The sequence below is a fragment of the Heliangelus exortis genome, chromosome 4 (assembly GCF_036169615.1).
Source record: "Heliangelus exortis chromosome 4, bHelExo1.hap1, whole genome shotgun sequence".
NCBI classification, from domain to species: domain Eukaryota; kingdom Metazoa; phylum Chordata; class Aves; order Apodiformes; family Trochilidae; genus Heliangelus; species Heliangelus exortis.
Window position 1 is genome coordinate 8,528,861 of NC_092425.1, and position 16,988 is coordinate 8,545,848.

Here is a 16,988-nt window from a genome sequence, read left to right on the forward strand (position 1 = left end):
ATTGCAAAACTCAATTTTGCTCATCAGTCTAATTCTCCATTATTCACAGTGAGAGTCAGGTTGTTGTGTGTTTTGGGTTTTTTTCCTATTCCCCTAACACCCCCATTTGAAGGAATGAAGATGTTACTTCATTAATTTCAAGAAAATGTACTTCCTTAACCCCAAATATTCAAATGTAACTTTCTTTAATCATTCTTGAGCCTAAATTTGTAGTATGAAAACTACATCTCAACAGCAAAATAATAAAAAAATCTGATGATAACCCAGCCAGTGAGGCTGAAAAGTAGCACAGCACAGCTAATGTATATTGTCAACCTGTAGGGACATCTTTCCAGCTCATCCCTTTAGGAGTGCTGCCAGGAAAATTCATTAATGTAACATAATACATTACAAAACTTAACGTATTTCTTTTACATTAATCTCCCTGCAGATTAATTTAATACAAGTACAAAGTACTTTAGTCACACTGATTAGGGTGGGAATTTTAATTACTTCTTCAGTCACTGGTCAAAACTATTGGTCCATGGAATCCCATAGTGAAAACATAATGTTTTGGAAGGGACACCTGGGGAGGTGACAATCCTTGGGAGAGAAGCAGAATGGTCCGGTTTACATTATGTGGTATCTGTCTATGGATTCACCCATCCACCCACCATTTTGAACTGGGAATCTTTGGCACAACCAGACACACTGCAACTGCAGGTCTTGGAGTCTCTTTGGCATTTCTGGTGTGTAATTAATAAGCCTCTGGCCTCAAAGTGCCTACAGAATCCCATTACCAAGCTCTTCAAACACAGGGCATGTGCTTTTTTTGCTTCTGATCTTTTGTTTACACCACTGTTTCTTGACTAATTGTTTCTCCACCATTAGGCTTGCACTTAAATGCTACCTTTGTTTGCAGCCCTATCTTGATGTTTCTCCTGACAGATTACCTGCAGACAGGGGAATATAAACACCTGACAGCAATGAGCTTCACTCCAGTTCACATCACATTTTGTTACATTTCTCAGCCTGCCAATTAAGTCTGAAGGGATGAAGCTACTGCAATTTGACAGTCACAGAGCAACCTCTTAAGATACATCAAAAAAGAGCATTTGAAGCACTGTAAATCATAATCAGATGCCAATTTAACCTAAGTTATTCCCTGGTGAGGCACACACTTGCTTTGACTCAGTTGCTTTACTTTTAAATGCATCACAAAGCCTGACTGCACTGATGCTTTCAATGATTCATGCTGGTGTCTAAGGCACTCCTACAAACAGGTGAGAAATTATTTCCACAAACAAGTTTTATTAAAATATTAGAGAAGGGACCGATTATAAATGGACACTTCAACTTCACCTCCTTGTGGCAGAGGAGTGACTAAAATTTTTTCAGCAAGTACCTGCCATATACATTTCCATACTTAAAGTCCCATACATCAAGAAAAAAACCCTCTCTCACTTCCACGTGGCATAGGAAGGACACTGTAGATAGAAAATAATAAAGAACTGTACAAAGGAATATTCAACCCTACATTTCCCATCAAATAATATGATGTAAACTTGAAAAACAGTTATTGCAAGCTATCCTTCCATTCCAATAAGCAAAGAATTTTTAGTATCATACAGAGAACTGACATCACACACTATCAATTTTGTTTAATACTATATTGAATTAAAAGTTATCTTAAAATTGAATAAATATTCATCAGATACCACTTCTTTACTTAAAGAGAAATTACTGTTTCCTGCATGTAACTGTGAATGGGGAGATCTGTGGGCAGAGTGGACTTGGATTCCCAGTCTAAGTAGCAAAGGAGTTGCAGAATTCTTGTTTTGAGTGGGAAGATTGGGCCTTCGAGTAAGACAGAGGGCAGCGAGGAATGACTTACAACTGGAAATTGAAACCAGGAAAAGCAGAATCACCTCCCCAGTCTAAGATCAGAACATGCAGTATCACCAATGCAGTGAAAATATCTCAAGCCTCTTTCTGTGAAAGGAAGATAACACCATATCATCCTCTAGGAGTGCTGAGAGGATTACTGTTTGCAAGAGCCCCAGCACCTCAGAATTAATATTTATGGTGATCAGTCTCCTCAAATTTGCATGCTGAATCCATCTAGATGATATGCAAGTACCATTTGTGTTTGCAGTGCTGATATACCAAAAAAATGACAGCTTCATAACATGTTATTTTTTTCCCCCAATTAATTTCATTTACTCTAAGGACCTCTTTCTGTCTAAGAGGTGCATACTGCTTTATAGAATAGATTAAACCCAATAATAATGTTGGTTTAATTTATGGACAGATAATTCTGCATATTTTTTTCTTGTCACAATAAGGAATTATCACTTTGCCAACAAATTTGCATTCATCCTCACGCATCACTGAGAATAATTATGGAAATCAGATGAAGCTACTGGATCAACCATTTTGTGGTTGCAGAGGGATAAAGATATTCAAAAGAGAGAACTGGAGCAAAAAGCCTAAAGAATTAATAACTTAAAGGTTTGTACATATTATTAATTCAAAATGTTTAGAAGCATTGCAATAAACATCAAATATACAAACTTGCAACTGAACACATGTCCTAAAGAATATAGCAGAACAAGCAAAATGAAGGTACCAAGAAGTCACAAGTACCATTCTGGTCATTAATTCTGACACATCTCTTACTACCACAGCTCAAGACTTTGCTGCTCAGAACTAGGGGGGAGCAAAGAACACGGCTTATGGTTTACCTGTTTCATGTCTGTGCATAGGAAAAGAATATTTGAGGTGGTTTGTCATTTCCATGTGACAGGAAAACTGTTTCTTATCAAAATTTAATTCTCTATTGGACAACTAGAATTCAAGTAGTCACATTCAACAAACTCCTTTCTGCTCCACAAAATCCCTCTTCTTAGTGCTGCTTGATGAGCACAGAGAAGTGAATGCACATCCAGAACTGCTTGCAGAGAGCTGCTAGTCTATTGACCTTGAAAATAAAGGAATATTTATTTTATGGCTGAATATTTGCTCCAACAAAGAATAAGGATCTATAGCAATCCAAACAAGCACACAGAAATATTAATAAGTCAACATTATACTTCTAGTTACAACATCCTAACTTTACCCTGCTTCAAAATTGCAATACCAGGAAAACAAAACAATATATATATATATATATATGTATTTGAATGGTAACTTTTGTATGGATGCAGAACTCTTAAATTTTGAGCACTAGGTATGCCACTGTTAAAGTATTACTTTCTTTAGAATGTTCACTGTCAGTTTTCTTCCTGTTTACCTTTTTCATGTGTTCAATTGCAACTATTTTTATAAGATATGTAAGTATACCCCACAGATGTTCAGTCAGTGCATGTTTCCAAGGCATTTTAAATTTGATGCAGACATTGCAGCCTGTGAAGGGGGTGAGGCTCCAAGTATTTAAGCAAAAGGTAAACAAAAAAATTCAGCACTAGTTGCTTGACGTTGCTTGTAGAAACTTGATACTGAACTGGTCTTGAAAACAACTCTCTATTCATTAGATCCTGTTTTCCCTTTGTTCAGTTTTAGCTGTATCTTTTTTTTCCTGAAACTTATTTCTATTTATGCTTTATTGAAATGAAGTGGTTATTTGTATACCTTGTTAGAAGCACCAAAGATTTGCTCTGTAAAGGTATGCAGAGAATTATGTGCTTTTGTCTCTCTTCTCTATCTCCTCCTTTCAAAACCTGCAGGAAGGGGTAGATATTTCTGGTTTCATGGTATACAGGACATCTTGTTCAATTAATGCATCCAAATTACATGCAGACATGATCAAACTTGGCCATAAAAGTGGTTTCTTTTCTAGGTGGGTGTGAAAAGAGAATCGATGGCAGACACAGAGAGCATGTTGGCAGAAAGACAACTCATTTTCCAGACTCAGTTCACAGGCCAGGATAAACTAAGACCTGAAAGAAGTTATTAGGTCAAGGAAAAGCTGGGAAAGTGTGTGTGTTGGTTTTTTTTTCATTAAGCTCTATTTTGATTATGCTATTCTTGGTCACTCCGTTTCATAGTGGTCAAAGCATAGCAGAAGAATATCAGAACCATACCCACACCTTGCTGGATGAACTGATGCAAATATTATTGATGAAACAGGTTATGTGGTTCTACTCAGACTTGATGGCAGAGCCCTGCCCCTTAGGAACACAGAGATACTGAGAAAAAGGAAAAGAGAGTGAATAGCTGCATAGATGCTTCTTGCAATAGGACCTCTAACACCCACTTCTACCTTCAGGATAAATTCAGTGAGATGCAGAGATGATATACTAATATGATAAATACTGTGAAACAACTATTTTCTCAGAAATTACAAAATTGAAGGCTTTCATCAAAGCCAGAAAGCTGTTGTGGTGTCATTACTTTTGGAAGTCTGTGCTACACCAGTAATATGTAAGGAGCCATAGAAAAAGCAAATACTAATTCAGAAAATAAAAGTAAAGAGTGGGAGGAATTGATTAAACCACTCAAGAATGATGAGAGACTGCTTTAAAACAAGCTGGAGACTGGGGTGGGTGTACATTATGACAGGTGGGTTTGAGTGAATCATACTTCTATAACGTGATTTATTTTAGTAGAAATTTTAAAAAAAATTATTTCTGATATAAACAAAAACCATAGAGGTTTCAGAGCTTATATGCTGCTCAGTGGAGTCAGAAATTCAGGTGGAGAGTAGCATGCGAGAGGAAAGAGTGCTCGTGGAAGAGGTTTAACCAGTGATCATTGTTGTGACTGTCACATTGATTATTCCAAACATGTGCATTTAAAATGCTGATCTGACTATTGACAAGAGGGAAAATTTACCTCTTGTTAAAGCTGTATGGAGCCATGCCATGAGCTGACAGTCATGTTCATTACTGACTGCCAAGATCTTAATTTTTGGGCCCTGTAGAGCTATTGGATGAATGACAGAACTATTAGTGGAGACCTAATTTAGTATAGATCTATACCTGATTAGACCTATAGCAGTGGTAATATTCTAAGGACTGTTAGCTTTTGCTGGTTATGCTGACACTTCCATTTCTTACTCAGGGAATTAGCATCAAGAGTATTAATTACAGAAGTCAGAAAACAGTAAGATAATAAATGCTGAAGGAAGCTCTCAGTTTACTCAAAGCAGAAAAGAAAGAATGTAAGGATGTTTTTTCTTATGTTTAATGCCAATGGTTTTAATGCTAATAGGCATGGTTAAGATTAATAATAGAATGAAACATTGCAATAATAAATTACTATTATGGTTACTATTTACAACTTGGTTGTGGCTAATAAGCAGTGAGAATGCTGTACATTGTAACAGATAATGCATAAATACATAAGACAACTGATGTGCTAAATGAACGTCACAGATCCCTTCTTAAAAATGTCTATCATTACACTTTAGAAGAACTTAAAAAAATACTATTATAATAAAGCACTGTATAATGAGAAGGAGTACAAAACATGTTCTAAAAAAACAGCAGGTAAGACACATTGCTTGCTAGGTTGACCTTTTGGAAATACCTCCTCTGATGATCTTCAAAGTGAGAGGCAAGACTATTTTTAGTTACAGCTTATGAGCATAGATATGAGTGGTAATAATTAGAGGTCACTTCATCTTGAGCCAGCTACAGTTTTGCTTTTATGGCCTAGAATAACATCAGTTAAGGTTGTGTGACAAATACCATTCTGCTCTGTTGTATTTCCAATACTTAATTCTAAAATTTTTCAGCTGTGACATAACTTTTCCCCCAAGATAAGGCTCTAATTCCTCATGAAATATTATAGAGGGACAGAAGGATAAACTTCTTTTCAAAGCAAGATTTCTCCCTACAGGAAAGTTTGAGTGCAAAACCACGAATGAAGATGTTCCTTTGTGAGAGAAAAGAAAAAAAATCAACTTTTTTCCCATTAAACAGAAAAATATCTTGCTTTTTAAAATAGCTTTAGCCATGGGAAAAAGCAGAGGACTGAAAGCTGAAATTTGACATCAAAATAACCCTCACTAAAAAGAAATTCTTATGAGTATTTTATCAAAAATTGGTTTAGAAAAGCTCTCCAAAAGTGCACTGGCTGTGTACATGTCTGAACAGGATTTGTTTCTAAGCTTTTAAAGAGCACAGCTAGAGAAGACTGCTCCAAATGTATGTGTGTTGGTACCTCCACAGGGAGAAGGAGGCTTAAAGCCACAGAAAAACTTCAGTGTACTTCTGGTACTGGGCAAAGTTCCTCAAGTGAAACCAACTTCCATTGCTGTTCCACTATTTATTACAGTTGTGAAATGAAAGTTGATGAACAGTATTCATGATACATCTATGTTTTAATTTTATCAGGGTTGTTTTTAGGATTTAATATCATTAGAGTTAGATACCCTAATTTCTTACCCAAATGTTTCTATTCCTTTTGCTGGGTGTCATTGACAGTCCTTTAAAGGGCCTGTGTTAACACAAAAACCCTATAAAGATGCCATTAAAATAATTGAGTGCAAACCACGAATGAAGATGTTCCTTTGTGAGAGAAAAGAAAAAAAATCAACTTTTTTCCCATTAAACAGAAAATTTATTTATTTATATTATTTATTTAAAATGGTATTCGAGGGGCTAAGGTGGAGCATCTGTGGCTGTACTGGAGAATATTTCCTGAAATATTCCTGACTATGGTCTCACATGATTTGGATCTTTCTGAGAGCACACATCCCAGCATGCACAATGCACTGTGAAAATGGTGAGTTCAGAGTTACCAGAGCTGAGATGCAACATGCAAGCACTCCCCTAAGAATCTTGCTTCTGATCGAGGTGAAATTCAAAATCCTAAAATGTTTTTGAACAAGGTTCCTTTTCACATGTATAGACCACACAGCCTGTGGGATTAAAACCCACAAGCATCTGCCTTGGTGATGTTTGGTATCATACAAATACCATGACAGGATTTGCATTCTTTCTTTATGCAGAAATGCAGAATTTGTTTTAAAGATGAATTGAAAATACCAGAGAAAGGACAGTTCTCCATCTTGGTATAAAACCAGGTGCAAGTGAGAACCGGGGCTTGGTTTCATTTCACAGTTTAATATAAAAAGCTCATTAATTCAGATATCTTCAACTATCCCAAAGAGACATGGCTTTTATACTGCCCTGCTTCATTACATCTGTGTTTTCAGAACCACAGAATGGAATTTTGTTTTCAATTCTCATTTCAAGAGCATGGAGAGGGGCAAAGGTTATTATCAGGTTGCTAAGGGAAATGCATCATCTCATCATCCAAATCCAATATTATAGACTGACAGTATTTGGAGAGGGATATGGCTTGTAAAACCAGTCATTCACATTACTTCTGGAACAATATTGCTCTCTCTTGGAGTGAGTCAGAGAAGTAACAGAATCTGTTACATTTTATATTACTTTTTTTTCCACTTAAGGGCATTGGCTCTGAGATGTATTAGACATTTTCCTGGTTTGGCCTCCATTTTACTTAAATTCTAAAGGAAATATTTCCCATTTTGAAAACCAACTGAAAATGAAAGATTATTTCATGTTTCCCATCTTTTTTTTTTTTTTTTCAGTTTCTTGTACCATTTTCTACTATAAAATATAAACAAAGGAGACTTTTAATATGAAGAAACTCCTTCATTTTTTTATTAGAGAAATTATTCCACTTCAAAGAAGTAAATTATAACCCATTTAGAGCTACTATATAAGCACCATTCCCTTTAAAAAATAAAGGCTCTACAGTGTATTTGTCAGTGGTCTTGAAGCAAATCCAGCAGTGTTTGCTTACTTCAGCTAGGAAATTCAGCATGAGACTTTACTGAAACTATTTCAAGCTAGATTTGCTTATCTCTCACACCTTTACCTTAGCAGCCCCTTTCTTTCTATGTGACATATCTTTATGTGACATATTTTAGTGGTTTTTCAGGCACAGGGAGAAACAGCACTACTGACTTGGCCCTATAACCTTGATTAGACTTCATTGTGCTTTTAAGGTGGTTTCCCAAGGAATGTGTGTTCTAGGATCTTGGCACAACCATGCTCAATTTCAGAGAAATCTGATTGACAGGTAAGTATTAAACCCCAAAAGAGGAAGGAGAAACAGTGAATAGCTGGCCATGGATACCCCATCTGTACCTTCACTGATGAAACCACCAAGCAAGAACAGTCCTCAACCATTTTAGGAACAGAAATCAGGTTGGTTATCAACTGTAGGGTACAACTCTTACACAGACATACAAAAGAGAGGGGAGGGAGGAAAAAAAAAAAAAAAAAAAAAAAATCAAACCAAAAAAAACCCAAACAAGCTTTTTTTTTTATATTGGTCAGGTCCAAAGGAGGCTGGTATTTCCTGCTCTGGAGGCTTGTGCAAGAAAAACACAAAATTCACATCATCCAACTTCATTCATTCTAATTCCTCAGCTTTAATTCAGCATCACCACACAACTCAAGCTACTGTTTTCATGCAGTAGGTGGAATCTTAGTGGGGAAAGGGGAAATTTTAAGAGGGGTGTTAGCTCGTCCACATTATGACACACGTTTGAGACAATAGTGACCAAAAAAAATTAAGTTCCATCTTTTTTGTCTGAGCAAGCAACTTGGCAAGGCAACCACTCTGCTTGCAGCCAAAGCACCACTCTGAATACCTGGGTGGCCTTAGGACTTCTTCCAGGAGTCAGGCTCTGTCTAAGGCCATTCTGTGTCCTAGGTTTGGATACCATTTTCAGGTGAAAAGTGGCATATAACCACTTGTTCCTCATCTTAAACCTTACAAAGTTGCAGATACTATCCCAATATTTATTATGAAAATCAACTAAAATGGCAGACCTGTGGCTTATTTATGAAAAAACTTTCTTGACACGTCTTTAATGTCTCCTATATCTTTGTAGTAGCTACTTGATTCATTAAAATATGTACTTGAAATGCAATATGAAGAGAAATCCCTTGATGAAAACTGGTATAGCCACATACACAGGAATGCACATCCCAAAATGTATCACCAGCAGATGATATGGGTACAAACACAGTCTTATAAATAATGATTTATAGCCCCTGTCTACTGCAAAAATAATTCTCACAAAACCAGTGATGTTTTATCCTAGGCATTTCTTGAAAAGTGTATGGTAAATATATAAGAACATTTGCTGATACCACAGTAATTATAAGAAAATGAAGCAGTAATAATAGCACTTTGTAGTATGCCAACCAATATCAATATATAATATTTAATAAATTAGTTAACTGTACCTTGAAAAATAATGGCTCCTCAGGAAGAGGGCTAACAGGGAGTGAGGTGGTGCTACTAGCTGGACTCATGTCTGCACTCTGAAAAAAAAAGCATACAGGAGTTTGCATTTCCAATTAAGTTCTAAGGACATCTTTTTATGTTTTAGGAGTAAAAAGGGGGCTCAAAAACAACGCTGAAAATCGAACAGAATTAGATCAACAAAGCACTTGCAATCTGTACTGTATTTACTTTTAATTAGTAGAAGTATTTCATTAATGGGTAAGTACTTTGCACTTTATTTTAAATTTACTCCCCATTAAAAGTCTGGAACATATGCACAAATACACAAGCATACTGTGTCTACAAAAGAGTAATACAAAAAGATAAATGAGAACACAATTTTTAATTTCTTTTTAATGATCCAATAATAAAGTTTGTTGGTGAAATTAATGGGAAAAAATATATTGCAGGAAAATATTTGGATCAAAGCTTTAAAAAAGATCACTTTCACATGAGTCAATATATCTTACAAGGAAGCACTAATAGCTGAAAAGAAACAGTGAACAGGATAGTTAGTAATGAGAATAAGTCAATGTACAACAGTGGACATATCCAGCCAAAATGCGTGCAAGATTGATCTACCACCCACATTTTTTAGGTAGCATTTTATTAACCTGTTGGTTAAGATAGTCATTATTTTTGTAGATGAGACAGATATGAAAAGAAGTGAAGAAACTCTTAAAAATTTGGAATCATAACGATAATAGAACAAAATCTGGACTGAAAGAAAATAAACAATACCAAGGTTGTTATGAAGAAAACCAGAATATACGATACTTTTCAGAAATAAGGCCTTAAGTGCTAAAATGTTAACGTCCACCACTAACACCACCAATAAAACAGAAATGATTCAATGGTAAGTATAAAAAAATTAATTTAGCACAGGCCAGAAGTTCATCTCCTTTCCACACTCTGGCAATGTAACACAGGAAGATTTAATGAATTCAACTTATTCAATTAACTGATCAGATGTCTGGCTTCACATCTCTACAAGTCTATTATGATCCCTTAGATACACCCAAACCTACAAGTGAAGAACAGTTCTACTCTGACAGTTCACTCATCACAAGATGTTTATGCAGAGATTTTATTCAACCAACTGGTACAGGATGAAAACTGAGATGAAATTTTGAGTACAAAATCTCTATGTCAGACCTGAAATAGAGGGCACAGACTTCAAAGTTAACAACTTCTGAGAAAATCACTAAGGTTAATCATATGCATATCAGTTGCACCACATCTGAAAGAAAACACAATGTTGCAAAATAAAAGGGATGCAAGTGAAAGGAGGAAGCAGGGGGCCATGGTAATTATTTCTTAAGAACAAGAGAGACACAGGTAATTTATAACCCATGCAACACAGAGAAGCTGTTGAGGAATAAAGGTGATTACAACCTGTCAGAAAGCCAGTGTCACTGTTGAATCTACTGTTAAAGTTTCAGTTACTGTTAAAATCCTGCATTTGATTATCAAGGAAACTGGCTGATACTATTTATTAAAAGAAAGAAACATAGCTCTTCTAGGTTAAACTCAAAGTGCAGATGAAACTGGAGATCTCTGTGAGAATAAATTGCCTCAAAAGCCAACAGTTCAGCTAAGGACAATTTGTCTTTTAGTTTACACAGAATAGAAAAAAAAACTAAGAGGGGGAAAAAAACTCAAATAGCTGCTTTCCAAACCAAGTCATGCACCCTAATTTGCAATTAGAAGTGTGTAGGAAGGCAGTCTAATTTTTTTAAGCACTGAAACAGCCTCAGTATGAAAATCTGAAAAGCAATTGTTACCTGTAGGCTGTAAGAGCTGCAAGTACTTCAGTGATAGCTGGAATCTAAGAAAGGTCAGAGAACCCTGAGGATGCCAAAGTTGCTCTGACAAAACTTCTCAGGGCCCACCCATGTGGTAACTTCAGAAAAACATGTTCTTTCCTGATGATGGGACATGAGCCAGCCCAGGTCTGGATGATGTGGCATCATATCTGAATTAGGCTGCTGAGAAATGGGGGATATGAGTAGGGACATTGTGACTAAATAGCTCCTGGACTCTAAGTGGTTTGTGTGTGGCCAGAGAGAAGCACTGGTAAAAAAGCCTGGGTCTGGCTCCATCTGTCCACATATACACATCCTCAGTGGCCCCTTCAACAACTTCAGTAATTTTCCTCTCTAAGGAACGCAGCACAGCTTCTCTGCCACTGTTAATTAATTAAATCCAGTGGTGCTAACACAGTTTATTATAGCAGAGGATTGACTAAGACAGTACTGAAAGGACTCTTCCTCGAAGTATTTTAAAAAAAAAAAACAAACCACCCTTTGGAACTAATCACTGCTTTGAGAGAAGTTACCACTTTGCCCTCCTGAAAGGATATATTAATAATTTCAAACAACCTCACACCTCCCACTTAAATGTACCATCCAGGGGGTATAATCATACTTTGTAGCCTACAGCTCCCTATACACAGAAAACCTCTGCCTCTGTGAGGAACTGACCCAGCCAGGACTTATCATCTGATGTTGCCTGAATCAATTTGTTCTCATAAAAGCAACATTCACTTTAAGACTGGCTCAAAGCTGATAGATTTTTAGTTATAAATTAACTAGGAAATGTTACACCATTAGGCTATAATCGTATCGTCTAAGTTATAGGAGATTTGAAGCATAGTTTCTATCATAATTGCACATATCAGGCAAAATGAGGTAAACTAGGATATCCTCTAATTTTGCAGCACTTTGCTGAGCAAAATATTTTAAGTATTTTAAAATGTATTTTTGAAATACGATGATACCAAACTGGCTTGTGAAGACTGAGCCCTTTCCCTGAGTTCACTGGAAACCACTGAGTGTTCTGGGAGCCACAGAATGTTGCAAGGATTTAATCACCTAAACTCCATTTTTTAAATATCTGAATATCAACCAATTAAAGCACTTACCAGAAAATACTGTCTTGCCTGTGTCAACAATAACCCTGCAAGCTTTTCTTTCAGTGCTTTGAAACCCTTTTTAACTTGGAGCAAACTGTTATAATCGAGCAAATGGACATTATTAGAATTTTGCTGACAACTGTTGCAAAACCACAATGATAAATACTCAACTTTTCTTCTGATTTCTACAGCTGATCAGGCTCAGTAGAAATCATACCCATTACTGTGCAACTGAACAGGTACCAGGGAGTCCCTGCCAGGCTGGGCTAATTGTTAAACATCAGGGGGTAATATTAAAAATGTGATTAACTCCCAGGAGAGCTACCTTGATAACAAGGTAAAGGAAAAAAAGAAGGCTAAGAGAACTTGTCCCACTTCTGCATACTTTCTGGAGATCCAGGATCAGGATCCTGTTTAAGGACAGATTCTCACCGTTTTAGCTAGACTCAGAAGAAAGCAGCTCTTTCAGAAGCTGTTTCAAAGTACTCATAGGCTTGGTTTGGTTTTGTTTTCTCCTGTTTCTTTTTCATTTGCATACATCTGCCTCAAAACAGAACATTACATAAACCTGCATACTTAGGTGAATTGTTTAATTGCAAATTAGACAACATACTCAGTGTTTTTCCAGCAGTACAAAAGATCAAATAAATATATATATTAAAACCATGCTACTTTGAAAACCAGTATCATCTTCCAGTCTTCAGCAACTATAAATGAAAACAGATCCATCTCACCACATAAACTGGGATTTTTACCACAACAAACCCTTTTCTTTAATCTAATCTTCTCTAGGAAGAGACCTAGTGTATCAACCTTTGTTAATTGTATATAAAATATGGACCATCCTGTGTACAGCATCCACTGACAAAAGTCAATTTAAATTTGCAACAACTGCTTTCCAACAAGGGTAAATACTGCAATGATAGCTGGCAGACATTGCCTTCTCTGGGGATCAGTATAGCAATTTATTGATCTTGGAAGTTAATACTGACAGAGAAAACCTTCAGTGGATATTAGAGATGGAGAGCAAATAAATCTTCATAATAACTGAAGAAAAGAGATCTGTGTATTTTATGGCTTTTTCTAAGTAGTGGATGAGTGCTGAACTGCCTTTGAAGGTGACAGTTTTAGTTGTATCACAAGCTATGCCACCAAGTATCATTTTAGAATCTGAAAGCTGAGTAGAACTAAGAAATGAAGTGCAGCCAGCAAGCTCAGTAGTGACATTTTGATATATTGAATGTAATGAAAGACCTGCAAATGGATTTATTAACAATTCTGCACAACATTTTTATGAAATATTATGGTTAAATAGTATTACCCCAGTTTATCAACAACAATGAAAAAGAAGGGGAAGTGATTTGCTCAAAACTATGAAGGGATTTAAAAAAAAATTAGAAATAAGGACTTCACATGTCCAAGCACTCCTCTGTTGTTCATTAAGAACATGCAATGCTTCTCCACCTGCTTTGAGCACTGTGATTTCTGCAGTTTCTACATTATTTAACATCATGAAGAGTTTTTGCTGAGGCAGACACTTACTGCAATAAAACTACTGTAAACAAGTTAGGCCAACAAAAGTCAAATCAGTTTTGTGAAGAGAAAACATCAGACATATGCAGTGAGTTTTCATCTCCCCTTCATGTTTCATTTTCTCCAACATCCTCTCTCACTCACTAATGGAAGTGCTTCCTCAAAATGTGTTTAGACCTATTTTCTAACACCTTTGAATACAATCCAGGTGCTAATTCACAAACCTATTTCACGTGTCCTTTATTAGTAGGTGTAGTTGACTATGCTAACTAATTAGTAATACATGTAATTATGGGCTGGGACATTTGATTACTGTTTCCAGCTCTCTGCCTGATACAAGCTGGCTGCTCCCACAGCTTAGGAGGCTGCATGGGGTTTGCATCTGACCAGGGTTATTGTAACTCTCATCGCAGAGCAGAACCATAAATTACAGCTGCTGTCACTTCTTGCTACCTATTTTTATGCCAGTATGTGAGGTCTAAATAGACAAGAAGTTTTTAGTCATTCAATTATCCACTGAGTCTCAAACAGCACTTAGGATAGAAGCAGACAGATGAGCTTCAGTTCCTGTTACAATCTCAGCAAAGTTGATCACCTGGACTGTGAAATGCCAGTGGGAACGTTCATCTCATTTAGATAAATTGCTGATCTCTCACTTAACAACATTTGTACATCTAGTATTGCTTATTTTAGAAGACTCTGAGTTCTTGGGAACTCTGAGCAAGCACTTTAAATGCAGTATTTTGAACATTTTTTTTTTTTTTCAGTGAGAAAGGACAAGGGTGAAAGGTATTTTTTTAGCTATTTGTTTCTACTTTGAAAAAACAGCTGGAAAGCTGCTCTTTTAGCCTTTTAATTAGGCTAAATTAATTATAACACTCATAACCAGCAAGGAACATGGAGAGTATATAACCAGCAAGGAACATAGTGAGTATATAACCTGTTCATGGTTTGTTGCAGGGCTACAGTGTTTGATATAGTTCAGACTGATTATATTTTCATCTTGTTTAATTTATATTTTTTATATATTTAATTTACTCAAATTTTAAAAATCTAAGCTACGTATCTCTCCTCTCCTTATATTAATTGCAGAAACGTAAGGAAACTAAAGTACGAGGCACAGATTATATTTATTGCTTGCTTTTCAGTTTCTTAAAGTGGCAACATGAAAATATCTAACAAATAAACCATCTGGTATCTGGCACAAGGAGAACAACCCTATTAAACATAGTTTTAAATTTGTAAACAAAGTAGAAAGCTGAACTAAGCCTCTAAATAGGGGCTCAAGGAGGTTGCTGGTTAAAAACTGAGTATGGAGAGAAAAAATCGTTTTTATAAGAAAATAAATACCACATTTCTCATAATAGTGACAGATATCACTACACAACTTTTAGATTTAACAGCAAATATTCCTTTCTTCCTCCTCTTTCACCTTGAATTTTCATCAAGGCAAAATTCTCATCCTTCCAGTTTGTCTTTATTCACCAACTTTCCTTCACTAGACTCATAATAAACCAAGACAGAAGTTTCCTTGGGTCAGAAACTCCCTGGCACACGGGGGTCAGATGAAGAGTCCATTAGCATGTAGGAGAAAACCACTTTTACCTTCTCAAACAGCAAATTCCATTTGAGTTAATCTCTAAAAACACCCTTCACTTCTATCTGCAAGCAGAATGTAATTTCAAAAGTAATTTGGACAATGACTTGGAGGTTAACATCTCTTTGAGAAGAGTACAGCAGGATCATCAATGACTGTCAGTGTGTGAGCTGAGGCTGCTGCTGTGACACATGACATTAAATACAATGCCAGTCACATTTTTATCCTAATGTAAAACCAGGAGGTAGCTTTCAAGATGGAAACACTTTGTTGACAACAGTGGAGAACTGATTTCCTTCAGCAAAGCTCCACTCTCTCTTCACTTTCTGTTGTTTCTTCCATACTTCACTGGCTATACTATCCAGCCTTGACATTTTGTTATTGTATATTCTTCCCTAATAATATCATACAACATCAGCTTTTCCTGCTCTTTCAGCAGTCAATTGAGAGAACCAAGTACTCTTCTGGGATTTTAAACTGCAGGCTGCCTATTTCAATTGCTTTTCTTTCCTTGCAGGAGATCTTTCTGGTTCAGATACATATGTTTGGGTTTGTTTTTTTTCCTCAAACTGCATTCACTTTCGTCTCAAATATGATTGTTTCATACAGTAGGTTTCATGATGTTTGTTTTGGTTTTTTCTCAGGTCAGTCCCAAAGACATTTTCTTTCTTCAAAGCTTGCATTGCAGCACTGCCCATAACTACACTGATGCTCCATACAACAGCCAGAGCCTGATGGGGAAGAAAATGGATCCACCCAAAAAGTTTATCAGCAAAGTATCTCTGGGCTCTCCCAAACTCCTACATCTTCCCTGCATACAGATCCATTGGTTTTCTGCCCATCCAAATAAAACACTTAGAAATGAAGCAAGCAATTAATTAAACTAAGAAGGATCAAATCTGGTAACACAGTTGCCACCTCTGCCTCCCATATTCATGCATGTTCTGCACCATTCTGAATCATAATATCCTGGGATCATGATATAAGCTGGAGCTAAGGAGGATCAGAAACAAGAGATGCACTTTCAATTACTTCAAAAAGGGTAAAAGATACACAGGATGTACTTTTATATGCTTCTGGATATACAGAAATAACTGTCTTGATGGGTTAGGTAATAAATGGTGCTGAAGACAGGTTGTTCTCTAAGTTCCCCTGATATATCTGGAGATGGCCAGTGGTGAAGCCAGCCAAGGATTTAGGTGCCAATTGCAGAAAAACAATTCCCATGGTCACGTACTCATGCAATTAACTCTTATTGATAAAGCTCTGAAAGATGGTAATGATCTACAGCCTATGTATGTTTTCTCTACAAGAGAAAGACACAGTTCTTTCAAGGCAAAAACCTATTTGCACTTGCTATTAGTGAATAACTTTAAGGTAGAAATCTTTGCATACACTAATCTAGTATCCAACAAACTGCACGCTTCACTGTTCAGTACATCCCTTTGCCCATATGTATGGATGGATATAGGTGATATATTGTGCAACACACAATTTTCTGCCTACAGTTTTCCTGCCACATATTGTTTTCATGTGAATGAAGACAAGGTTTCATAACATTAATAAAATTTATTTATTTTAATATTAACATAATTAAGGCAGCCTGATTTTCATTTACAGTTGGCTGCTCAATTGCCCTGTTGTGTTCTACTTTTGTTTTACTTGGTAATCATTAAGAACAACACAGCC

General features: G+C 36.3%; 1 protein-coding gene across 6 annotated transcripts in view; it reads right to left on the reverse strand.

Annotated features, from left to right (window-relative positions):
* CCSER1 (coiled-coil serine rich protein 1) overlaps positions 1-16,988 on the reverse strand; it is a 669,425-nt gene that overhangs the window by 324,301 nt on the left and 328,136 nt on the right. For 5 of the 6 annotated variants that reach the window (XM_071742834.1, XM_071742832.1, XM_071742833.1 and 2 more), the window contains one exon: positions 9,216-9,293. The exons of the other annotated variant lie outside the window; for it this stretch is intronic. In XM_071742834.1, coding sequence (XP_071598935.1) covers positions 9,216-9,293 — 78 coding nt within the window. The remainder of the gene's footprint in view (positions 1-9,215; positions 9,294-16,988) is intronic. 6 annotated transcript variants of the gene reach the window in all.